This window comes from Gopherus flavomarginatus, chromosome 9, assembly GCF_025201925.1.
Source record: "Gopherus flavomarginatus isolate rGopFla2 chromosome 9, rGopFla2.mat.asm, whole genome shotgun sequence".
Lineage (NCBI taxonomy): Eukaryota > Metazoa > Chordata > Testudines > Testudinidae > Gopherus > Gopherus flavomarginatus.
Window position 1 is genome coordinate 49,408,466 of NC_066625.1, and position 26,638 is coordinate 49,435,103.

At 45.4% G+C, this 26,638-nt stretch overlaps 1 protein-coding gene across 3 annotated transcripts in view; it reads right to left on the bottom strand.

Annotated features, from left to right (window-relative positions):
- The window catches only part of ARIH1 (ariadne RBR E3 ubiquitin protein ligase 1), a 134,967-nt gene that overhangs the window by 53,373 nt on the left and 54,956 nt on the right, over positions 1 to 26,638 (bottom strand). For all 3 annotated transcript variants that reach the window (XM_050968270.1, XM_050968269.1, XM_050968268.1), the window contains exon 3: positions 11,650 to 11,794. In XM_050968270.1, the coding sequence (XP_050824227.1) occupies positions 11,650 to 11,794 (145 nt within the window). The remainder of the gene's footprint in view (positions 1 to 11,649; positions 11,795 to 26,638) is intronic.

Here is a 26,638-nt window from a genome sequence, read left to right on the forward strand (position 1 = left end):
TTGCCCTGCTGTTTGCCCCTGGAGGGCCCAGGCAGCGGGGCAGAGTGAAGCTGCCTCTGAGGTCACCTCTTTTGGGTCCTGGACCTCTTGGAGGCGGGCTTGTATCTCGGCTGGGGCACAGGGACGAAGGCTTACGTCTTAGGCTTTACCTCGGACAGGATGTAGAGCGCAAGGGTCTGAAGGATAGTACATGAGTCCTTCATGCCATGGAGCCTCATGTCTGTTTGTTCTGCGAACAGGTCCTTGCCGTCAAAGGGAAGATCCTGCATCAGAGACTGTGCTTCCACAGAAAGCCCAAACAGCAGTAGCCACAATGCCCTGCGCATGGACATGGCCAAGGCCATGGACCAAGCAGCCGTGTCAGCTGCATCCAACGCCGCCTGCAGAGTAGCCGTTGTGGCGGCAGTGCCCTCCTCCACCAGCGCCTTAAAATCCTTCGTGCAGCGGAAGGGCCACTCTGCCCGGTACTGAGGATGAGAGCACGTTAAACGACGAGTCTGTGGGTCCCTCCATCTCAGCTTGGAGTTGGAAACTGGATGCTACTTGCTTTAGTAGCTCCTGATGAGCCCTGACATCCTCCTGCAGTGTGGAGGTGGGTGGGGCTGCAATTGTGTCATCTGGTGTGGGGGAGGAGGCTGGCACAGGGCTCTGCATGTCGGCCGGTGCCACAGAATCCAACCCTTGGTCAGACTCCTCATGCGGTGCCGAGGATCCATGACTCGCTGATCTATCCCTCGGGGGTCTGGATAGCTTGGCTGAAGGAGCCTCCGATGGCCCTGCTAGTGACCAAGAGCCTTGCTGGGCGTGTACGGAGGGCCAGGTGGTCCAGTGGTATCACTGGTTTTGCCATGGGGGTCCTTGCCATTGACTCTGGTGCAGCACTGGTGGCACCAGACGGTTGGGTTGACCCAGCTGAGTTGTAGGGCGCCACGTCAAGGTTGGGGTTACCAACCACCTATCAGTGCCATGGGAGCGGTACAAGCGGTGGTGCCGGGAGCAACATCTGCCATGGGACTGGGACTCCGACGTAGAGCAAAAGTGTAGCCTTGAGCTGGTACTCCGAGACGCTTCGATGCCTGGATCCCCGACAACGCGGAGTTGGCGATTCCCGCCAGGAGCAAAGTGCCTCAAGGCAAGAGAGCTGGAGCGTGACCAGCGACGGCACCCACGTCAGGAGCAGCTTCGGTAGCTCCGCCAAGAATGGGAGTGTCTATGGCATCTGCACCTGTCCCGCCAATACTCTGAACTCAGCGTGGAGTGGTTCCTGGAACTTCGCTCTGATGGCACCTGACCAGACAACTCGTTGGGCGATGAAAGCAGAGGCTAGGTCCTGACACGACACTGAGCACCGAGTGAGCCCAAGAGCGATCCCCCTGACCAGGATCTGTGTCGGGTCAGTGTTGACTGACGGGAGTCCAGTGATGGCTTGCCTCTGGAGCGCGGTCCAGGTGCCGGTGGCCCCGGGCACCTGCCGAGTCATAATGTCCTTGGTAACCTGCAGGGCCCCCGGTGTCGAAGGCATGCGGACATCAGGAGAGGCCTGAGTTGATGCAACGGGGCTGCTCCGCTCAACCCGAGTCAGAGTTCTGGAGCCCGAGGGGGGAGGGAAACTGGGGCTACCTGACGGGGTCCAGCCTCGTCCCTTGCTTTCCCTCAATGCCTCTGAGAGGATGGGGCCTCTCTCTGCTTCTTGGACAGGGAGCAGTGTCGGGAGATCGCTGCGCACCGAAGACAAAGTGCCCGGTGCTGATTCCACTCGGTGCACCGGGGTTGGGGCCAGTGCCGACTCCATGACAAGGGCCTGTAGTCTAATGTCTCTCTTTTTAAGTTCTGGGTTTATAGGACCTGCAGATCTTACAGTGATCACCGATATGAGATTTGCCCAAGCAGCAGAGCTAATCGGTGTGCAGGTCACTTCTAGGCATCGAACACCTGCAAGACTCGAACGATTTAAACCCTGAGGCCCGGGGCATGCCCCGGCCCGAACACTAACTAATTAACTAAGCTGAAACTTTATTGAACTAACACAGATACTACTAATAACTAAACACGTTATGGGACAAGCTGCAGCAAATCTGGAGCAAGTAGTTCCGATGCATCATCACTGGCAGCAAGAAGAAACTGAGGGTGGAGAGAGCGTGCGGCTCCCCTTATAGCACACTATAGAGGCACCACTCCAGGGGTCGCAGCAGCACTCCCCCTACGGGTACTGCTGAGGGAAAAACTTCCGGCACCGGTGCACGTGGCAAGCACGCACACCTACTGTTGAATACACAGGAGCAAGCACTTGAAGAACCACCAATAAAGCTGCCCCCTCCACACACCCCTGGAAATTGTGACAGCTGATAAGTAATGCTTCTGTTCCAAAAATGGCATATCATGGGCAGACATTACCTTACTCTCACCTTACCTTTCTATACTGATGAGATTCTAATGACCCCATTTGGGGGGGACCAGGAACAGTCATTTTCCTGCGTTTTGCATATTCCTATTTGCAAGAACTCTAGCATCAATATTATACTACCTTTTGATATCAGTGTCTGCTCTTTTGTAAGCAATAACTGAGCAAACACAGCAAGGACTCTGCTGATCCAAGACTGACATTTTTGAGAGCAGCTCCACTCAAAACATTTTTCTTCTTTAGTAAATAGCTCAGTGAAAGGTACCACAGTGACAATTCCACAGAAGCCATCTATATATCCACAGAACAAGTGCACCACATGGGCTACAGAACAAGTTTCCCAGAAACACTACCCTGTTAATGCTCCCATCAAACCTGATCTGAAGGGACACTGGGGCGGGAGGAAGGCCGAAGTTCTGTCTACCTTTCAATTCTTATCCTCACCTCTAAGACTGCCAACAAGATGTCACGGTGTGATTACTGACTGTCTGACACCAATCCATTAGGAACCAAACAGATCAACAAGTTTCACTTAGGCCAACTGTCACTGCTGGATTCAGACTTGTGACATAGCAGCAAAAGGCTCTTCTCCAACAGGTATTCCCCATCATTCTCAAAACTTGTGTCATGGTGGCCACCATTCTGCCAGTAGAATTTGGGATTCAATCAAAACCTCTCCTGAACAGGTCAGATGGGTTACTATAAAGGAACACAAAATCTACACTCCCACTAGTCAGAGAAGGCAGAGTGTGATACTATCTGCAATCTCTGCACCACAAAGTTGTCTCTTGTGAATTTCTAGCATTTTTTAAAATTTAAAACCTCCGAAATCCCCAGCATTCTAAAAGTAGAAAGGAACTCTTAGCAAAACTGCAGTGTTTTGGATGACCGAGGAAAGAAATCAAAGTTCTTCTAAACTAAGTAGGTAAAGGATTCTGGGATTTTTAGGTTAAATGTTCAGTTTTTAAAAATATCTATTTAGGTCTATATATACCCCATAGTTTCATAGGAATGGATAGGACCTCAAGAGGTCATCTAGTCCACTCCCCTGCACTCAAGACAGGACTAAGTATTATCTAAAACTACTGGTCACCAACCGGTCCATTGCGATCCATTGGTCGATCCTGGAGACTCTCCCAGTCAACCGCGATCTCCGGTGGTGTAGCAGGGCCACTAAGGTAGGCTCCCTGCTTGCCCCAGCCCCACACCACACCTGGAAGTGGCCAGCATGCCCCCGTGGCTGGCAGGGATCTCTGCACTGCTCCTGGACCAGCATTTCTCTTCCACCATCCAACCTGCAACCTCCCGAAGCCAGCCCCGCCCCCATACCCACTCCTGCACCCCAAGACCCTGTCCCAGCTGTGAGCCCCTTCCACAGCCAGCACCCCATACCCCTGCCTGCACCCAAACTCCCTCCCAGAGCCTGCACCCCTCACCCCATCCTGCTCCCAACCCTCAGCCCAGAGCTCCCTCCCACACTGCAAACCCCTCGACCCTAGCCCAGAACCTGCGCTCCCTCCTGAACCTCAACCTCCTGCCCTAGCCCGGTGAAAGTGAGTGATGGTAGGGGAGAGCAAACGACAGAGGATGGGGATGGAGTGAGCAGGGCAGGGTAGATTCTGGGATGCCCTTAAATTCAAAAAGTGATCTTCGGTGTAAAAAGATTGGAGACCACTAATCTAGACCATCTCTGACAGGTTTTAGTCTCACCTGCTCTTAAAAATCTCCAGTGATGGAGATTCCATAACCTCCCTTGGCAATTTATTTCCCCAGATTCCTTTCCACAGTACTCCTTCCTAGGCAGTCATTTCCAATTTTGTATGTGCGCATCAGATACAATACTTCGCATTTGTCCTTACTGAATTTCACCCTTTTTACTTCAGACCATTTCTCCAGTTTGTCCAGATCATTTTGAATTTTAATCCTATCCTACAAAGCACTTGCAGCCCCTCCCAGCTTGGTATTGTCTCTATGCCATTATCTAAATCACCGACGAAGATACTGAACAGAACCAGATCCAGAACTGATCCCTGTGGGTCCCCACTCAATATGCCCTTCCTGATAACTATTCTCTGGGAAAAGTTTTTCAACCAGTTATGTGCCCACCTTATAGCAGTTCCATCTAGCTTGCATTTCCCTAGTTTATGAGAGGGTCATGCGAGACAGTATCAAAAAGCCTTACTAAAGTCAAGATAGATCACATCTACCACTTCCCCCCATCCACAAGGCTTGTTACCCTATCAAAGAAAGCTATCAGGTTGATTTGACATTATTTGTTCTTGACAAATCCATGCTGTTACTTATCACTTTATTATCTTCTAGGTGTTTGCAAACTGATTACTTAATTATTTGCTCCATTATCTCTCTGGGTACAGAAGCTAAGCTGATTGGTCTGTAATTCCCTGGGCTGTCCTTATTTCCCTTTTTGTAGGTTGGCACTATATTTGCCCTTTTCCAGTCTTCTGGAATCTCTCCCGTCTTCCATGACTTTTCAAAGCTAATCTCTAATGGCTCAGATATCTCCCTCAGTCAGCTCCTCGAGCATTCTAGGATGTACTTCATCAGGCCATGGTGACTTGAAGACATCTAACTTGTCTAAGCAATTTTTAACTTGTTCTTTCCCTATTTTAGCCTCTGATCCTACCTCATTTTTACTGGCATTCACTATATTAGACGACCAATCGCTACTAACTTTCTTGGTGAAAACTGAAACAAAATATTTATGCTATTTCCACATTTTCTGTTATCATTCCTCCACTCCTCATTGAATAATCCCTACTGTCCACAGCACAGTCATACCCCCAACGCAAAAGCTTCAATTCAAATCCAAACTAGGTGACTGACAGCGACCTCAGGCATGAACAGAGACTCATGCCTTTCATAAAAAAAGGAGAGAGATTAAAGGGCCTGGTTTTTCTGCACCATTTCCCCCAGATTCTTCATATGCTGAAAAAAACGGAGGATTTCCTTCCATTTTGCCTAAACTTTATACCCTCACCCTGGAGGCGTTCCCTAACAGACACTAGCCTCCTTCCAGTTAAGCTAAGGACTAGACTGTTCTCCTACTGACCCCTACGCTACTGCTCTCAAGGTACAAAGGAAAGCAGAAACACCTACAGTGAGCACTCAGGCTCCCTGAGAGAACAGGAAATGGAGCAAATGGAACATACAGCAGGGAGCATACTGTTACAATATACTGGTCCCAAAATTGTGACAGGGAGAAGACTTGCAGTCGTAAGTTTTACCTTTGCTGTTCATAGCACAGTAACTTTATTCAACCTCAGGGGTTTCTTTGGCCACATGAAAATCCATGTCAAGTGTCAGTACGAAATTTCCAGATCATTATCTGATGCCCCCTTCCCTTCAACCCTGACCTGTGAGAACCCCTATTCCAAGAGCGATAGGCAATTCAGTTATTACATTGTTTTGGCCAATACGCTACTGCCAACTGTGCTGAGCTTGCTGTGTGTAAGACCCTCCATACTTAACTCACTGGTATTCCCATGGTGGTATGAGAAACAGAACTGCCAAATGCAGTCTGTCTTTGTCACTGCTTTAAAATTACTTATTATGGAAGATTTACTGGAAACTGAAAGAACGGAAGCAATTATATGCGCGCGTACACACACACACACACACACACACACACACACACACGAAAGCAGAATACTGAGACAGTCTATTTGCCTGTGGGAAAAAAGGGCGAGATTTTACTGAACAGGAAGTTTATGAAGAGCTCCAGAAGACAAGCATGGAGTCTGGCAAATGTATTCAAAGCACAGGTTTGGAAAAACCAGGGAGCAGGAGTAACACCACACCATGTTTCCACACTTTCAGCTAGATCAGCAGTTCTCAACCAGAGTTCCAGGGCCCCCTGGGGGGGCCCCGAGCAGGTTATGGGAGGGTCTGTCAAGCAGGGCTGGCACTAGCCTTGCTGGAGCCAGGAAGGAAAGCCAAAGCCCTGCTGTGCGGGGCAGAAGCCCAGGGCCTCGAGCCTCACCATCCGGGGCTGAAGCCAAAGTCTGAGCAACTTAGCTTTGCAGGGTCACACAACTGCATTGCTTGCTGCCCCCTAAAGCCAGCCCTGGCTTTTATATGCAGAAAAATATTTGTTGTGGCATAGGTGGGCCATGGAGTTTTTATAACATGTTGAGGGGGCATCAGAAAGAAAAAGATAAGAATCTTTGAGCTAGATAATTTCCCACTGTGATATTGAGTAAGCAGTGCCCATTCCTCAGCCAAGAAAACAGTCCAAACAATCCAGTGCCTGAAAGTGTAAGATTAACTTCATGGATATGACTAATACCCAGATGCTTAAAAGCAGCGTGTGGAGAAGGGGCTATGGCAGATGTCACAGTGATGGGCAAGGTATAAATATGTAGTGGTAGTACAGATATGGGCGAGGAGCCCACTTGGGGCAGGAGGTTTGCGTTGTATTTACTATGCTCCACTTTCAATATAGAACAGTGGAAAGTGGTTTTTTATTTGGGGGTGGGGGGTGCGCATGCACACTCTAAGAGGTAAGGTGACCTGTAAGTGGGGGGGTAGGGGAGAGAAATCAGACATGTGCCCTTTCTGTTTCTTCATGATAGATTGTTTAAGATGGCTTCTTTGCTTTCTTAGAACTCTGTATTAGGAATGCTAAGTTTGCCTGTCCCTGGCTTTGCTAGACTTGCTGGAATTCTCAAATGAACACCGATATTTAAAAGTGAGTAAAGATGTCCCTTCTCAGTTATTTAAGTTAGGCAGTTTAATAGTCAATCAAAATCATTTCGCTCTTAGCCAAGTTTCACTTTCTCAATACTGCAATGTCATAACCCTACTAACTCTTCAGTCAGACTTTTCCAAGGTAGACTAGACATGAATTTCTAATGAAAAACAAGTATGAATTTCTACTCAAGCAGATTTTTTAAATATCCTTATACAACAAAGCAGATCTACACTCATCTCCCCTGCAGTTCACCTTTAAAGGCAAAGAGGGAGTGCAGAAGACTCTGAAGATATAAAGGGAGGAGGACTGGGCAAGTTTATATTTCCTCAACCATTTATTTGCATTTCTGGAGACAATGTTTTATTCCTTACTGGCTAGAGGGTACCCAATGGTGAATTCCTCCAGTGCAGCACAATGCTGAGACTCTCGCAGGTGGTAGAATCTGTGCATTGCTCTTCCTTGCACACAGAGCTCGCACGTCCCGTTCCTCACTGGGGAAAGTCTTGCAGCCATGCCAGTCAACAAAACAGTACTCTTTTTCAAGACAGCTCATGAAACCAAAGTGCAAAATGGAGACCTCAAAAGTAGGCTAATAAACAAACCTAGCATAAAAATGGAAAGCTCTCATGTCTTGATTATATAAAGGTTGCCTGTTTTCAAAAGAGATCAAACCAGGGTGCCACTTGTTTTTGAAGATCATTCCCACTCCATATGGAACTGCAAGCTCAAATAAAGAAAACTAAGTTCCTGATGGATGTTAATTGATGGCAAAGCCACAGAAAAGCTGAGACTTCTGTGTTTCAGAGACTAACATTTTTCTACCAATCTTATCCTACCTCTCCCTGTTTGTTCTGTCCATCTGTAGTATCCCAACACCCAAACTGTCAGCTTTCTGGGACGGGAATTGTTATGTTATTTGTCTGCATGGCACATAGCAGCCCTGAAACCTTGATACATATAACTTACATTTGGGAAAGTAAACTGCCACAACGACTCAGCAGGCTGAACTACAGCCACTGGAGGACCATTCCACCTAAGCTATTCCACAAACACAGAACTACTGTGCATATAGTATAAAGAATTAGATAGATAATTCCACATCTGCTAGTTTTATTCGCTGCAGAAAACAGTGTAATTTCATTTTCCAGTCATTTCCCTAGACTCCACATTTCAGTTTAATCCTATCATGTACTCTTTTAAAAAGTTTTCTATCTTGTCCTACTTTATTTATATCCACCAGCTTCTCCTCTAGTGTTTTTTACAACACTCAGTATTAGACTTGTGACGTTTCTCTGCATGTCTCATTGAGTATCTGACCTTTTAAAAAATAATTTGATCTAATGGTTTGGTTTATGCTTTGCGAACGGCTTTAGTGCATTGTTGCCCACAACCTGACAGCACCCCTTAAAGCAATGGTCCCCAATGTGGTGCCCATGGGCGCCATCGTGCCCACCAGGGCATTTATGTGCGCCCGCCTAGTGCCCAGCAGGGGAGAGAAGTCATGGCCCTGCACCTGATGGGGACAGAGAACTCAGGCTGCAAGCACGGTGTTCTCTTTTCCCAGCAGGCGCGGGGCCTGTCTCCTGCCCAGCAGGAAAGACAAGCCGCAGCCCCTCACCTGATGGGAACAGAGAACTCCGGGGCTGCAGGTGCTGGTGTTCTTGGTTCCTGGCAGGCGCAGGGCCGCGGCTTAAGCCGGAGGGAAGCAGCGGCCTCATGCCTGCCGGGGACAGTACTCCGGGTCTGCAGACTGCGGGCGCCGGTGTTCTCTGTCCTCGCAGCTTCTCTCCGGCTTCTCTCTGGGTTCATGTGTTATATTAAATATGTTGTTTTTCGTATTATTTAATGTACAAATACAAATAAGCCTTGAAAAATTGATGGCGCCCGCCACATTCTTCTGAAAACATGAATGTGCTACTGGGCACAAAAAGGTTGGGGACCACTGCCTTAAAGTGTACCATAATGTATCTGCAAATACAGTAACTGTCAATATACAGCTGGAATGTAACAAACCTAACTCTGGATACATGGCAACGGTTTTCAGTGCAGCCTTTAGTCACGCTTTGTTAAGTAACACCTTTCTTTCATTACTCAAATGTTATGCCACAATCTTATCTGAAACTAATCACTTCTATATGAAAAGATTTAGTGCATCACAAATTTAATAGTGTAACTCAAAGTGATTATATTTTATCTATACAGTAGAACCTAAGAGTTCCATACACCTCAGGAATGGAGAATGTCTAACTCTGAAATGTTCCATAACACTGAACAAGAGATTATGGACTTCAGCCACATTTGGGCCCTCAGGGCTTCTGCCCCACGGGAGAGCACCAGGGCTCAGCGCTTTAAACATAGGGGGAGCAAAGGGCTTCAGCCCCGCTCCATCTTTCGAGGGGCACCAGAGGCTCAGGGCTTTAGCCCCTCAGCTTCGTTCCCAACCTCTGCCCTGCGGAGGGTACCGGTGCCACTCCTGGCTTCAACTGGGAGCAGGGAGCGGGGCAGGAAGAGCAAAGAGTCTGCCAGGGCTTGGGGCTTTAACTACGGGGGGAGTGCTGGGACTGAAACTGGTCCTCCCCTTGTAGCTAAAGCCCCAAGCCCTGGCACCTGAAGCTGGGACAGACACGGGGCTGAAGCCCTAAGCCCTGGCACCCCCCCTCCCGAGGCTGAAACCAGGAGCGGAACCGCAGGACTGAAGCCCTGAGCCCCAGTGCTCCCATCCCCTATCTAAAGCCTAAACCCCAGTGCTCCCGTGAGTCAGAAGCTCCCAGTCCTTCCACCTCTGAGCCCTGACAACGCCCCCGTCCCCTGCGGAAGCTGCAGCCTCAACCCTCAATGGCTGAAGTCCTGAGGTTTTGCTTTCTTTTGGTTTGCACTGCTGCCTGATTGAGGACTTCCCGTTCCACTGGGTCTGGTTCACTGGTGCTCGTATCTTTCAGGTTCTACTGCAGGGGTGGGCAAATTTTTTGGCCCAAGGGCCACATCTGGGTGGGGAAATTGCATGTGGGGCCATGAATGTACAGCTAGGGCAGGGGGTTGGGGTGCAGGAGGGAGTGCAGGGTGTGGGAAGGGGTGCAGTGTGGAGGAAGGGGCACAGCAGGGATGAGGGGTGTACGAGGGGGCTCAGAGTAGGGGTTGGGGTGCAGGAGGGTGTGTGGCATGCAGGAGGGGACTCAGGGCAGGAGGTTGGGGTGCAGAAAGGGTGTGGCAGGGGGCTTGAGGAGGGGGTTGGGGTGCTGGAGGAGTTTGGGGTGTGGGCTCTGGCTTGGCACCACTTACCTTGAATGGCTCTGGGGTGGAAATGGTGCACTCAGGAAGGGTCCCAGCCTTGGGAAGGGGGCAGAGGGCTCTGCCTGCCGTCTTCGCCTGTGGGTACCACCCCGAAGCTCCCACTGGCTGCAGTTCCCCGTTCCCAGCCAATGGGAGCGGGGTTGGGGGGGGAGGCCAGCCTGCAGGCGAGGGCAGTGCACGGAGCCCTCTGTCCCCCGCTCTCCCCGGGCTGTGGTGCTGGCCGCTTCCAGGAGTGGTGTGGCACAGGGCCAGGGTAGGCAGGGAGCTTGCCTTAGCCCCGCAGCGCCACAGGGGTGGCAACCCCAGCTGGATCTGGCCCATGGGCAGTAGTTTGCCCACCCCTGTTCTACTGTATCTGCATGAAAAAAAAAATCAGAACTGGCATTTGCAAAACTTTGAAGTTTGAAGATGTGCTTGTACTCTTTTGCTTCTCTGATGAATTACCATCCTGTCCTCAATTTGGTTTTTAAAAATAAACTCTAAATGACTAAGGAAATAAATTGTTTAACCATTCTGTACTGAACTGAAGAGAAGAAATTAAAAGTAGAGGATTCCGGGGGGGAGGAGGGAAGGAAGAGATTACATAATTCCATAGTCCCTTCCATGTAATTTGGATTTAATGTGCTGCTATAGGACACTGAGGCCTACAATACTTGTGAAGTATAACTGCTTCAGGAGAAATAGCACCCTGAACTCTGATCCTGGAAAACAAAGGCTTTTCAGTTCTACCTAGATTAGATGTTTCAACCCCTAGTGCAGTGGCTCTCAAACTGTGGGTTGGGACCCCAAAGTGGGTCATGATCTTGTTTTAATGGGGTCCCCAGGGCTGTTAAATTTGCTGGGGCCCGAGACTGAAGCCAAAATCCAAGCCCCACCACCCAGGGCTGAAGCCCTCAAGCTTCGGTGCCCCCTACGGTGGAGAGAAGCGGCAGCTACAGCTTTGGTCCCCTGGGGTCTCCCAGTAATTTTTGTTGTCAGAAGGGGGTCACGGTGCAATAACATTTGAGAACCCTGCCCTAGTGACTTCAATGTCCCTTTGCAAAGATAATTTTTTGTTTGGAGCTGCTTTCCTATTTCTCAGTGCTTACACAACTTTTAAGTGGTAACACATTTAAAGGAATCAGTTTGCCCATAAAACATGTCTATAGTCAGAGTGAAAACTTAACTGTGATTCTTCAGTTTAAGAAAAGAGACTTGCACTGGGCTATAAACAATTGCTCTCTGCCTTGAGCGGCCAGGTACTCACCGAGTTGGGGTAGTTCAGATAGCAGATCTGACAAGGCATGTCCTGGGCTGATGACCTTGTGTTCATCTGACGTGTTCGAGACTTTTTACTTGGGTTAATTACATGACACTCAGCAAAAAGCTTCTCCAGGTTGCCATCAAAATACCTGCATGATGCACACAGGAAGGGGATGAGAATGTAGCCACCACACTTGAACAGAAATAAAACAGAGGCAAAAATTATCTAACAATTCTTTCTTTTCAAAGAAGCTAGACACTAATTTTTAATGAATGAAAGAATTTTGCTTGTACCAGATGATAATTTCAATTCAAATTCTGTGTTAGTGTCTTTGATCAGGTTGTGCTTTTGAGTAAATTGTACTAAATTCACAGTTATGTCCAAAGTTTCAGAAAAAACTGTCAAAGCCCTGTTACTTTTAAAAAGAATAGGTCCACACAATAACTCTTCATTGGAACACTGTCCAGGACTGTACTATAAAGACTTAAGAAACTGCCAAATGTATAACTTAAAGGAGATTTGGGGGCCTGAGTCCATTTCCTGTGGAAACCTATGGGTGTGTCACAGGGCATTGCCAAGACCTCATGAATTCCAGCCAAGTTAGTACACAAATCTGAGGAAGATGAAGACTGAGCATGTTTAGCCTTCGCTTCCTATAATAAAGTAAAACTTAGATTGTGTGGTTATGAATTTGAGTGACAACTAGGTATTGCCAGAATTGGGAAACAGGAATAAAGGCATCCTTCAATAAAATTTCATAGGACAAATTTGATTCAGGGCCAGTAAAGTAGAAGTGATGATGTGTTTTGGAACCAAAAAGCTAGTTAGGTTTTCTGACAGAGTCACCGGCTATTTAAAAAAGCAAGTAGTTTTTTTTTTTAATTGATATTGTACAGAGCAATAAGAATGAGACAGGCAAACAAATTAACAGGACTATTTGATTAGAGTGCTTCAGCCCCACAGACAGCAGTTTCCCTGGACTTTGGGAGGATGGGTGAGGGGTGTGAGTATCTGGGCTAGGGGTCCCCATGGTTGGGTTTTGGAGAGGAGGGGGTTCAGGTGTATTGGCTGGGGACCCCCCGCAGGTGGGCTCTGGAGGGGAGAGGTTGTGGGTGTCTGTCTGGCCCTCCAATTGGGCTGGGGGGAGGGAGGGGGTAAGAGGGGCAGAGAAATAGGAACTGTGTTTCAAATTTTTGCGTGCATCTGTATTGTTACAGACATACTTGCTGACAGGTATTTGGAAATAAATACCAAAATTGAAACTGGCATGATTATGTAGCATTATTTTGACAAATAATATTTGTAGAATTTTAAAATAGTGTGTGCAGATTTTTTTTTTTTTTGGTGCAGAATGCCCCCCAGTAGTATCTAATCCATCATCAACATTATAACATGAAGCGTTTTATTAGCTGAGTGGTGTCCCAAGCAGAGAGGCTTAGAATCATAGAATACCACGGTTGAAAGGGACCTCAAGAGGTCATCTAGTCCAACCCCCTGCTCAAAGCAGGACTAATCCCCAACTAAATCCGCAAATCGACCCTCAAGGAGGGAACTCTCAACCTTGGGTTTAGCAGGCCAATGCTCAAACCACTGAGCTATCCTTCCCCCATCCCTTCCATGTTTGGAACTAGTTAAAACACACTAATAAAACCAAAGGAGAAAAAAATTTCTCTAGTGATTGCCAATTTGCCATTATTCTTTCTTCATCTTCATTCCCCTCTGCCCTTCCCTTTTTAAAAAAGGACCACTTTTCTTCCAAATCCCACAGCCATGGTCACCCCAGTATTTTGATGCCCCTCCTCCTCCATCATAAGGTTGGCAAGTTGAAGACCGCTTTGGCAGAAGGGTTCAGGGAGATCATCATTCCCTTCTCCGTGAATTACAGAGCACCAAGAGGATTTGACTTTGAAAACACAACATCAAGATATCACAAGATCTTCCATGAGGCTGTGGTAGTTCTCGGTGACTCACCAAGCCAGACAGATGAACAGCTGAACTCAATTCATTGTAAATGGCTCAACATGGGGGAACAAAAAGGGCTATTTGTTGTGACAGCACTTCCTCCCCAACAAAAGTCAGACAGTTAAATCCAACCCAGGTGGCAATTGCCCTAAAGTTGCCACCATTTGATAGTGATTCAGTAGAACTGGATTTGATTGTCTTAATTCTATTTCCAGCAGACACTTGTCCATGTAGCTAGGTGTGTGGAGAACCAGTCATGGTCAAAGAGAGTCTTTAAAAACCATGTATCCAATTTGCCACAAATCAAGACATCTGAATGTTGGGCTCTAGTGGGAACAACAAAGCCTCCTCTCACTGGGCAGTCGAAACTGCTTGCTGGAAAGAAACACCTGTTTCACACAAAAGCCTGGGACTATGCCAGCTGGAAGAATAACTAGCTAACCTCGCCTTCCTGTCAGTGGGGGCTAACGCTGCTTCAATTGTTCTAGAGCCCAGGAGTTTTCAGCAATTCTCCTCCAGCTGTACATGTATTAAAAGGCTTTACATGCCAAATTAAAAGCTTATTAATATTTTGTAAATGAAATTCTATTCTCTACCACCATCAACTAAGAATTCTGCTGCTTGTGCACCAGCATTGTTTGCAAGTTATAATTACAAAGGAAGGATGTAAAATGAGAACCAAAATTGATTCAATGAGCCCCAAAAGGATATCAAAACATTCGCAACTGAAGAGATACTAAGGACATGAGCAAACTTCTTATAGTATAATCAGAGAACTGGAAGGGACCTCGAGAGGTCATCTAGTCCAGCCCCCTGCACTCAAGGCAGGATTAAGTATTGTCTAGACCAGGGGTAGGCAACCTATGGCATGTGCGCCAAAGGCGGAACGTGAGCTGATTTTCAGTGCCACTCACGCTGCCCGGGTCCTGGCTACCAGTGCGAGGGGCTCTGCATTTTAATTTAATTTTAAATGAAGCTTCTTGAACATTTTAAAAACCTTATTTACTTTACATACAACAATAGTTTAGTTATATATTATAGACTTATAGAAAGAGACCTCCTAAAAACTTTAAAATGTATTACCGGCACGCGAAACCTTAAATTAGAGTGACTAGATGAAGACTTGGCACACCACTTCTGAAAGGCTGCCGACCGCTGATCTAGACCATCCCTGACAGGTGTTTGCCCAACCTGCTCTTAAAAATCCCCCAATGGAGGAGATTCCACAACTTCCCTAGGCAATTTATTCCAGTGCTTAACTGCTGACAGTTAGGAAGTTTTTCCTAGTGTCCAACCTAAACCGCCCTTGCTGCAATTTAAACCCATTGCTTCTTGTCCTATCCTCAGAGGTTAAGAACAACAATTTTTCTCCCTCCTCCTCATTAACAACCTTTTATGTACTTGAAAACTAATCAGAAGTGTCCTATTAGGGCTCATTTAGTCCATTTCCCCAATGTATCGTCTATAACAATCCAGTTTAGCAAAGCTATTTTCTCAGTGTGTAAGTACCTGAGACTACAGAGGACCCTACCTACAAGCTGGTCATAAATGTTGCAGCAAGGACCTTGATTTCTAACATTACAGTGCCACAGATTCAGCTAAATTTACGAATTGAGTTTTAATGAATTAAACTTATGTTAGATGGCGTTCTGGCAGTGGTGATGGAGAATGGGCTTCTGATCCCTGGGAAAGTGTTGGAGAGATTTTAGGGATCTGTCCCCTCACAAGAAGGTGTTGAGGCTTTTAAGAGTGAGATGGGGATGTTTGTCTCCCCTACGTTCCTTTAAGGGCAGGCTGGAGACCTGAATTTCCAGTTTCCCCATCCAAACAGCCAGCTGCTACCCCACTATTTCCAATCTCAATATCCACCATTGCGTCCAACAAATGAGCATATTAATTTGGCATGCCACACCAGCCAGCAGTTTATATAATGATGCTGACATTTCAAATGTCATTAGGGTTATGAGTTAACATACCATTAAGATAATGGACAGTTCACATCTGTTAGAGCAGTTGTTTGAAGGGGTTTTCAGACCCAGAAACACTGCATAGGTATCAGAGCTCAGTGTAAAATTTCTGAATTCTGCAGGAAGTGGTAAATTTGGGAACACCACAATATATTGGGCCTTGGAACAGTTTTTGATGTTAGTTGAGAGACTAAATTTGATCACAGCTTGTAATTCTCTTCAAATACAGCAAAGATAAGGAGCCAAAAAAATCTAGAATGGTTTAATAAACTCATTGCATACCCATTATATTAATTTATTTTATCAATGTCAAGTGTAGAAGTATTAGGCAGGCCAAAAGAGAATTTAAAGAGCAACTAGCGAAAGAAAAAAAAAATAGCCAAAAAAGTTTCACATATATCAGAAGCAGGAAGCCTGCCAAATAATCAGTGGGGCCACTGGACAATCAAGGTGCTTAAGGAACACACAAAGAAGCCTAGGCCATTGAAGATAAATTAAATGAATACTTTGCATCGGTGTTTCCTGCAAGGGAAGTGAGGGAGATTCCCACACCTGCACCATTCTTTTTAGGTGACTAATCAGAAGAACTGTCCCAGATTGAGGTTCTGGAACAAATTGATTAATTATACAGTAATAAGTCACTAGGACCAAATGGTATTCACCTGAGTTCTAAAGGAACTCAGATATGAAATTGCAGAACTACTAACTGTGGTATGTAACCTACCTTTTTAATCAGCCTCTGTACCAGATGATGGGTGGATAATTTATATGACACTGATTTATAACACAAAAAAGGTGCCAGGGTCTCATGGCAATTACAGGCCAATAAGTCTAACTTCAGTACCAGGCAAACTGGCTGGAACTATGGTAAAGAACAGAATTATCAGACACAGAGGAACATAATATGTTTTATGAACCCAGTTATACTTTGGGCCTTCACATCCCCCGACAATAAGTTCAACAACTTCACTGCGCCTTGTATGAAGAAGTACTTTATGTTGGTTTTAAACATGCTGCTATTAATTTCATTGGGTGACCCCTGGTTCTTGTGTTATGTGAAGGAGTAAACAACACTTCCTTATTCACTTCCTCCACACCAGTCATGATTTTATAAACCTCTATCACCATCTCCCTTAATAGTCTCTTTTCCAAGATGAACAGTCCCAGTCTTTTTAATCTCTTCATATGGAAGCTGTTCCGTACCCTCAGTCATTTTTGTTGCCCCCTCTGCACCTTTTCCAGTTATAATATATCTTTTTTGAGATGGGGAGACCAGAAATGCACACAGCAGTGGTATGTGCGTACCATGGATTATGATATTTTCTGTCTTATTATCCATCCCTTTCCTAATGGTTCCTAACATCGTTAACTTTTTTCCCCACTACTGCTGCATATTTAAAGGATGTTTTCAGAGAACTAGCTACAATGACTCTAAGATCTCTTTCTTGAGTGGTAACAACTAATTCAGACCCCACCATTTTGGAAAAAATATTCCTAACTAGATTTACAATGCAGATTATTTTGCATTTATCAACACTGAATTTCATCTGCTATTTTGTTGCCCAGCCACCCAGTTTCATGAGATCCCTTCGTAATATTTCGCAGTCCCTGGGGGACACCACTATTTACCTCTCTCCACTGTGAAAACTGACCTATTCCTACCCCAGGGGTCGGCAGCCTTTGGGCCACAGCTCGCCAGTTTATTTACCTGCTGCGTTGGCAGGTTCGGTGGACCACGGCTCCCACTGGCAGCGGTTCGCCATCCCAGGACAATGGGGGCAGCAGGAAGCGCTGAGGGATGTGCTGGCCGCGGCTTCCTGCCACCCACATTGGCCTGGGACGACAAACCACGGCCAGTGCGGCAGGTAAACAAACTGGCCCGGCCCGTCAGGGTGCTTACTCTGGTGAGCCGCATGCCAGAGGTTGCCGACCCCTGTCCTATCCTTTGTTTCCTAGCCTTTAACAAGTTACTGATCCTTTAGAGAATCTTCTTGTTTATCCCATGAATCCTTAGTTTGCTTAACAGCCCTTGGTGAGAGACCTTGTCAAAGGCTTCTGAAAGTCCAAGCATACCATATCCACTGGATAACCCATGTCCACATGCTTGTTCACACCTTCAAAGAATTCTAATAGATTGGTGAGGCATGACTTCCATTTACAAAAGCAATGTTGCCTCTCTCCCTCCCCACAACATATGTTCATATATGTGTCTGATAATTTTGTTCTTTACCATAGTTTCAACCAATTTGTCTGGTACTGAAGTTAGATTTACTGGCCCACAATTGCCATGAGAGTTCCTGGAGCCTTTGATTTTAAAATCAGTGTCAGATTAACTATCCTCCCATCATCTGGTACAGAGGCTGATAAAGTGATAGTTCTGTTATTCCATATTTGAGTTCCTTCAGAACTCAGTGACTGTTCAATTGATCACTTTGTTCCAAAACCTAAAGCTGGGATGGTTCCTCAGATTTGTCACCTAAAAGAATGGCTCAGGTGTGGGAATCTCCCTCACATCCTCTTCAACAAAGACTAGTGCAGATAAATCATTTAGCTTGTCTGCAATGATCCTGTATTCCTTGAGTGCTCCTTTAGTACCTCGATTGTTCAGTGGCCCCACTGATTGTTTGGTAGGCATCTTGCTTCTGATGTACTTAACATTTTTGCTGTTAGTTTTTGAGTTTTTTGCTAGTTGCTCTTTGAATTCTCTTCTAGCCTGCCTAATTACATTTTTATATTCAGCTTGTCAGAATTTATTATGCCTCTTAATATTCTCCTCAGTGAGATCTGATTTCCAATTTTTAATGGATATCTGTCTCTAACCACCTCTTTTACTCTGTTGTTTAGCCAGACTGGCATTTTTGGTTCTCTGTTTTTATTACTATTATTGGGCACATACATTTAGTTTGATCCTCTATTGTGGCGTTTTAAAAATGTTTCCATGCAGCTTGCAAGCATTTCACTCTTGTAATTGTTCCTTTTAATTTCTGTTCAACTGTCTTCCTCATTTTTGTGTAGTTCCCTTTTTTGAAGTTAATTATTGGGTGTGTTTCACTGGTATTCTCCTCTCTCCCCCTCCCAAAGGCTATAAAATTAAATTTCATTATGATCGCTAGGGTTAAGATTTTGGCACAGGGATTTTTATTAAAATTCACAGGCCGGCAGCCTGAGCCCTGCCACATGGGGCTGATATGGAAATCACTGAGGTTTGTTAAAGTCATGGATTCCATTATCTTCGTGATCAAATTATATCCTTAATAACTGTTATTACCAAGCAGTTCAGCTCTATTCACCTCTTAAACCAGACCTTGTGTGCTATTTAGGATTAAATCATGAATTGCCTCTCCCCTTGTGGATTCCAGGACTAGCTGGTCCAAGAAGCAGTCATTAATGGTATCTAGAAATTTTATCTCTGCACCTCATCCCGAGGTGTTATGTTCCCAGTCAATATGGGGATAATTGAAACCTCTCACCCTATTATTACTGGGTTTTCTGTTTTCACAGCCTCTCTAATCTACTTTAGCATTTCACAATAACAGTCACCATTCTGGTCAGGTGGTTGGTAGTATATTCCTACTGCCGTACTATTATTCAAGTATGGAATTTCTATTCATAGAGATTCAGTGGTACAGTTTGATTTATTTAAGTTTTTTATTACATTTAACAACGTTTTCTTTCACATATAGTACTACTCCTCCATCAGCATGACCTACTCTGTCATTTGTATACATTTTGTACCTTGGTATTACTGTATCCCATTAATTATCATCTTTTCACCACTAACTACTACTTTTCACCTGAGGTGGTCTTCCTCCTCTCAATGCCAAATTAGTAACAATTTCAGATCGACTATTTCCCCTCCCTCCCTCCTTTCAATTTTTGCCAACAGCTACACGGTTACAACGTGAAAAGTTTTAAATGATCCTCAACATGTCACACTGCACTAAAGGTTGGGGATAAAACTGGCTCAGAGTTAGAGACATAAGTAAACTGGAATTCTTTGGCAGATTTCAGAGCAGATTTGGAAGTACTGAGATACCTCCAAGTATAAGTCACATATTCAACTGTCTTCAAAATCACAGTTTCAAGCATTTTGGTAATACATCCTCAAAAAAAGGGTCAGGGAGTTAACACTGCCAGAAGGGGCCTACCTAAGTCAAAAGCATGCACTGATGGGACTGAAAGAAGGGAGATTCTGTAGGCCAGACATTGCTCTGACCCCAATACTTTCAGAGGATTTGAATGAGTGAGTAACTAACTACCCATCTAATTGCAGGCTTGTGAACAGTTGTGATGCACAGGAAGTAAAATTCAGCTCACTCTCAGCTATGCTGTATCTGGAAGGCTCAAAATAAATGAAATTATTTTTATTCCACCTATTTCCTGCTTCAAGACTTTTAGCCACATCATTCTGAAGAAACTGATGTGACTATTTAAATACTCTTGGATGCTGCGTGAAGAGAATTACAGAAATATGCGAACAGACAATGAAGATGTACGATATGACAACTAGTTACAAGGATTTGGTAGGCAGTTTGGATATCCAGGTCAGTGTTTTTAAAAACCACATTTTCCTAGTTCAAGATTACTGTATTTGTGAGTCTCACTCTGGAAAGGGACTATGTAAAAATAGCACCTGCTTACTGAAAGAAGAGATCTGTTCCCTGTACACAATCAGTGATATCTATTTATTTTAATGACATTTTTTCTTTCTGCAGAAACATAACTAGAACAGAAGATAATGTCAATCCCGGAAGAACAGGACAATTTACATTCCACTGTAAACAGCAATGTATCAGACAAATTTGTAGTAAAGACCTTCCGGCTAGGACATTTAGTCATTTCTCAAGCTCTGAAAATCTGAGGCCATGTCTACATCTAAAATTTTGCAGCGCTGGTTGTTACAGCTGTATTTGTACAGCTGTATAGGGCCAGCGCTGCAGAGTGGCCACACTTACAGCAACCAGCGCTGCAAGTGGTGTTAGATGTGGCCACACTGCAGCGCTGTTGGGCGGCTTCAAGGGGTTTCGGGGAACGCGAGAGCAAACCGGGAAAGGAGACCAGCTTCGCCGCGGTTTGCTCTCGTGTTCCGCGAACCACCCTGCAAACCGGAGGGAAGGAGACCTGCTTGCTCGGGTTCGGGGAACGCGAGAGCAAACCGGGAAAGGAGACCAGCTTCGCCGCGGTTTGCTCTCGCGTTCCGCGAACCACCCTGCAAACCGGAGGGAAGGAGACCTGCTTGCTCGGGTTCGGGGAACGCGAGAGCAAACCGGGAAAGGAGACCAGCTTCGCCGCGGTTTGCTCTCGCGTTCCGCGAACCACCGTGCAAACCGCAGGGAAGGAGACCTGCTTGTTCGGGGAACGCTGAGAGCAAACCGCGGCGAAGCTGGTCTCCTTCCCCGGTTTGCTCTCGCGTTCCCGGAACCACCCTGCAAACCGCAGGGACGGAGACCTGCTTGCTCGGGGTTCGGGGAACGCGAGAGCAAGCCGGGGAAGGAGACCAGCTTGATTACCGGAGGCTTCCTCAGGTATGCTGGGATACCTGCTTATTCCACGGAGGTCAAGAAAAGCGCTGGTAAGTGTCTATACTTGATTACCAGCGCTGGATCACCAGCGCTGGATCCTCTATACCCGAGACAAAACGGGAGTACGGCCAGCGCTGCAAACAGGGAGTTGCAGCGCTGGTGGTGCCCTGCAGATGTGTACACCTCCTAAGTTGCAGCGCTGTAACTCCCTCACCAGCGCTGTAACTTTCTGATGTAGACAAGCCCTGAGTAGAAACAGTCTGACTTGAAGTAGTCTTGAGTCTTATGTAATGTCTCCAATTGAGTGTTTCTTACAATGTTGTATTTTAAGTTTTTGCATTAACTATCAGAGCTAGATTCCTGTGAAATGGAATTATATGAAATCTAATTTGGGTAAGTGTCAACCAATATAGCAAATGAATTCCCATTTATGAGCATGTAGGATAACAGCTATCCAGCACTGAATCATGGTCTTAACATCCAGTTTTAGAACTAGAGAATTTAAATTATGCCCATTCTTCACACTTGATAAAATTATGCTCATTGGAGAGTACAGGCATTAGGGAGTCCATCTTTTAATTAACACATTTTTGTTGCCCATCTATCTAGACTACATGAGGTTTCAAGGACACCATTAGGAAGAACTATTTCATATTTAGCAAAAACAATTTCACTAGGAGGGTAAGTGAAGCACAGGAATGGGTTACTTAGGGAGGTGGTGGAATCTCCATCCTTAGAGGTTTTTAAGGCCTGGCTTGACAAAGCCCTGGCTGGGATCAGTCCTGTTTTGAGCAGCAGGTTGGACTAGACCTCCTGTGTCGCTTCCAACCCTAGTCTTCTATGATTCTATAATACTCTTAGTAACAAGACTCAATCTCAGAACTCACATGCTATTAAGCAACTTCCCTGATTTAATGGGAGTTATTAGCAGATGATAGTGTAAATGCATTTTCAAGTTCCCCGTTCAACTAATCTTTAGTAAACAGTCATTCTGATCACAATTGCATATGAAAAGTTCATTCAAAAGGTATTTTCTTCCATGTAATAAAATTCTGTACTTAGACTGGAGATCTGAATACAGTAAAAGCTTTTTTAACCGGCATGCTAGGAGAATGGGGGCAGTGCCAGTAAAATTAAAAATGCTGGTTAACTCAGAGGGAGGGCTTTGGCATTTCGGAGAGGTGCGTGGGGAGGGGCTATGGGAAACAGGCTCTAGGAGTAAGTCCAGGACGGGGCTTGGGCTGCCTTTATTTGTGGGGGGGAGGGAAGGGAGATGATCCTCGTCACTCACCTTTGGTGGTTCCCTGTCCTTGCTGCTCCTGGCACCCCCCACAGCTCCCATTGGCCACAGTTCCCAGCCAATAGGCTGGGAGCCCTGAAGTCAGCGCTCGAGGAGTGGGATGGAGGCAGTGTGCCTGCAGAGCCACCTGGCCATGCCTCCACCAGTAACAGCAGGGATGGGGAGCCACTTGAGGGGAGCTGCCAGAGGTGAGTACCCCTCCCCACATCTGGCATCCTGAGCCCCTCCAGTGCTCCAATCCCCTGCTCCCTCCCAAACTCAAATTCCCTCCCAGAGTGTGCCCTGAAACCCCTCCTGCGCCTCAGCCCCCTGCCAGTCCCACATCAACCGCACTATAAAACAAGACTTTCTGTGCAGATCAGAAATGCCAGTTTATAGAACTTGCCAGTTGGGGAAGTGCTGGATAAAGAGCTTTTACTGTAATATGGAAACATGCCAGAGGCATTTGGAAAACGGTCTCAATGGGTATTAGTTGTTCTAGCGGACAATTTATTTTTTCTAAAAGGACACAGATTTCAAGTGATTAAGGGGGAGAGAGTAGGTGCCCACTCCCAATGACTTTCAAAAGGAATTAAGTGCCTAACCATCATGTGTGCCTTTGAAAATCTTATATCATACCCAGACAATAGCTGTATTAACACGGAGTTAAAATTTAGAGTATCTATCAATAATTGGGAGTAAAATGCATTACATGAACACGGGAATTACTTCCCAAACAAATATTACAAATCCAAGAATTCCTTGTTAAGGTTAAGATTCAAATACGTTAAAAGATTTTAAAGGTTTGAAACCTAGAAAAATTAGATATACATACTCCTGAAAATCTCAATATTTGATGCAAGGTTATACGAGGAGATTATGGCCCCAACTGCTATCTGCTGTGTGCAGAGTACAGTAAACATGTTATGCCACAGCTTATCTATTATATACAGCCAACACATCTTTTACTGAGTCAGCTATGCCACTCCCAGAGGTTCCTTACTTTTATAGACTCAGACTTTAGATGATTGTAATGGTCCCGTCTGACCTTAGTCTGACCTCCTGCACAGTGCAGGCCACAGAATCTCACCCACCCACCCCTGTAACAAACCCCTGACCTATGTCTGAGTTACTGAAGTCCTCAAATTGTGCTTTGAAGACCTCAAGCTGCAGAGAATCCTCCAGCAAGTGACCCGTGCCCCATGCTGCAGAGGAAGGCGAAAAACCTCCAGGGCCTCTGCCAATCTGCCCTGGAGGAAAATTCCTTCCGACCACAAATACTGCGATCAGTTAAACCCTGAGCATGTGAGCAAGACTCACCAGCCAGCACCCAGGAAAAAAATTCTCTGTAGTAACTCAGATCCCACCCCATCTAACATACCATCACAGACTACTGGGCATACTTACCTGCTGATAATCAAAGATTAGTTGCCAAATTAATTGCCAGAATTAGGCTATCCCATCATACCATCCCCCCCCATAAACTTATCAAGCTTAATCTTGAAGCCAGATATGTCTTCTGCCCCCACTACTCCCCTTGGAAATCTGTTCCAGAACTTCACTCCTCTAATGATTAGAAACCTTCATCTAATTTCAAGTCTAAACTTCCTGGTGTCCAGTTTATATCCATTTGTTCTTGTGTCCACATTGGTACTAAGCTTAAATAATTCCCCTCCCTCTCTAATATGTATCCCTCTGATATATTTATAAACAGCAATCATATCCCCCCTCAGCCTTCTTTTTGTTAGGCTAAACAGAGAAGACTATGTTTGTGACACAGCCACCTAAGAACCATCCTAAAAGATCACCAATCAAGCAACCCAGATTTCTACTTCCTTTGGGCACTGTGGGGAAGGAGTTAATACATTATCCCTTCAATCAGCCCAAACTGACTTTTTTGCTATCAAGAATGAGGATGCATGAGATACCCTCTGGGTACCACTATAGCCTTGTCACCTTCCTCTGGTATCTTACCAGATGACATAACATGATGACACCAACCTGATTTGGTGCAATTTCAGATATTTACCCATTTGCCAGAGCCCCTGGAAATTCAAGCTGTTTGACACCTTGGAATTCAAGGAAAAGGCATGTCATAAACGGATAGTTAAGAGTTAATGGAATAGAAGTACTTCATATCTCTTTTGCCTGGAAAGGGTTAACAAGATCAGTGAGCCTGGCTGTCACCTGACCAGAGGACCAATCAGGGGACAGGATACTTTCAAATCTTGACGGAGGGAAGTCTTTGTGTGTGTGCTGTTAGCGTTTGGTTGTTGTTCACTCTGGGGGCTCAGAGGGACCAGACGTGCAACCAGGTTTCTCTCCAATCTCTCCGATACAGGCTCTTATAAGTTCAGAATAGTGAGTACTAGGTAGATAAAGCGAGTTAGGCTTATGTTTGTTTTCTTTATTTGCAAATGTGTATTTGGCTGAAAGGAGTTCAAATTGGTATTTTGCTGAAAAGATTTTAATTTGTACTTGTATACTTAGGCTGGGAGGGTATTCCCAGTGTCTATAGCTGAAAGACCCTGTACCTATTCCATTTTAAATTTACAAAGATAATTTTTTACTGTTTTTCTCTCTTTAATTAAAAGCTTTTCTTGTTTAAGAACCTGATTTTTTTTTTTTTTATTCTGGTGTGAGATCCCAGGGGATGGGGTCTGGATTCACCAGGGAATTGGTGGGGAGAAAGGAGGGAAGGGGGAGAGAAAGGTTAATTTTCTCTCTGTGTTAGGATTACTTTCTCTCTCAGGGAGAGTCTGGGAGGGGGAAAGAGGAGGAGGGGGGAAGGTGAATTTTCCTCTCTGTTTTAAGTTTCAAAGAGTTTGAATCACACAGTGATCTTCCAGGGTAACCCAGCGAGGGGAAGCCTGGGAGAGGCAACGGTAAGGGAAAGGGTTTATTTTCCTTGTGTTAAGATCCAGAGGGACTGGGTTTTGGGGGGACCAGAGTGTACCAGGCACTGGAATTCCTGGTTGGTGGCAGCGCTACAAGTACTAAGCTGGTAATTGAGCTTAGAGGAATTCATGCTGGTACCCCATCTTTTGAAAGCTAAGGTTCAGAGTGGGCACAAGTGCCTTACTGATTAAGAGAAACCAGAACAGGCAAAGGGCCTGTGGGCTACGCCATAGATTGTCAAACAGGTAAAAGCAGACTGCAACCATCTTTCCTTTTTTTACGGTTAGATGGAGGACACTGACACTTTGTTGTAACAGGAAGTCTTAATACAGAAGAGGTTGAAAATCATTGTCTTAAATCATATTTTGATTTCTATGGTGACAAACCAAGGCAACCAATTCTATCTAGTATCAAAGCAAGGATTTGAATACTATAGTCAGCCCTCCCTGAAGTCCTTAGTGGACTCAATGTGTTAAGGACTATATGGCTCTGGAGAAACACTACATGCCGATTACCTTTATAGGTGTGACGTATTCTCATGTATTATCACAATATTTGAGTTGCAAACATAATAGGGGCATTTATGTTTAAAGTACTTTCACTGGCATTTGTAAATCTCATGGAAGCACTTCTATTGGAACTGGGTATTTTAAAAGCTCATCTTTACAAAAAAAATTGGGCCAAATTGACAGAACTATCATTAATCCATACCCTAGAATCTCTGAGGACAGCTTCCACAAATGCATGAAACTGGATTTTTCCACTGGACGCTAGATTGGCCTGTGAGAGAAAACTGAAGAAAATCCAAACAATTCGTTCTTCTTGAGTCATGACAGTGAAAAACTCCTGGTTATCAGGCACTAACTGGCTCTGATGCTAAGTCTACTGTTGCCACACCATTTGCTACTATGCTTTGGGGTTAAATAAAGAATGAAGTGTAACACAGACAGTTATCACAAATGAAAGTTGCTGATAGTGCTGTTTTTTCCTCCAGCAGAAAACTAAGGTTTGCCTTCACTGTAACAGATGGCTTGAGTTACTACACTCAAGCTAGCCTAGCCTAGCCAGCTCAAGTGAGAGCAGATACACTAAAAAATATCACTAGAACGACACAGAGTGATCAGGTTAGCAGATGATGAGCTGCTGCATCCCAATACATTACTAACTTGAACATCAGCAGCACTCAAGCTTCAATTCGCCCTCCAATTGAGCAGATAGATGGTGCTTTCAGCTCCAGCTAACTCAAGCTAGAGATGTGTGTATATGAACAGGAGTAGGTTAGCAGCACCACTGAAGTTAAACACAAGTCCTAAGATAATGGACCAACGCTCCCTTTCATAGGGTGTTATAAACAGATAAGTAAG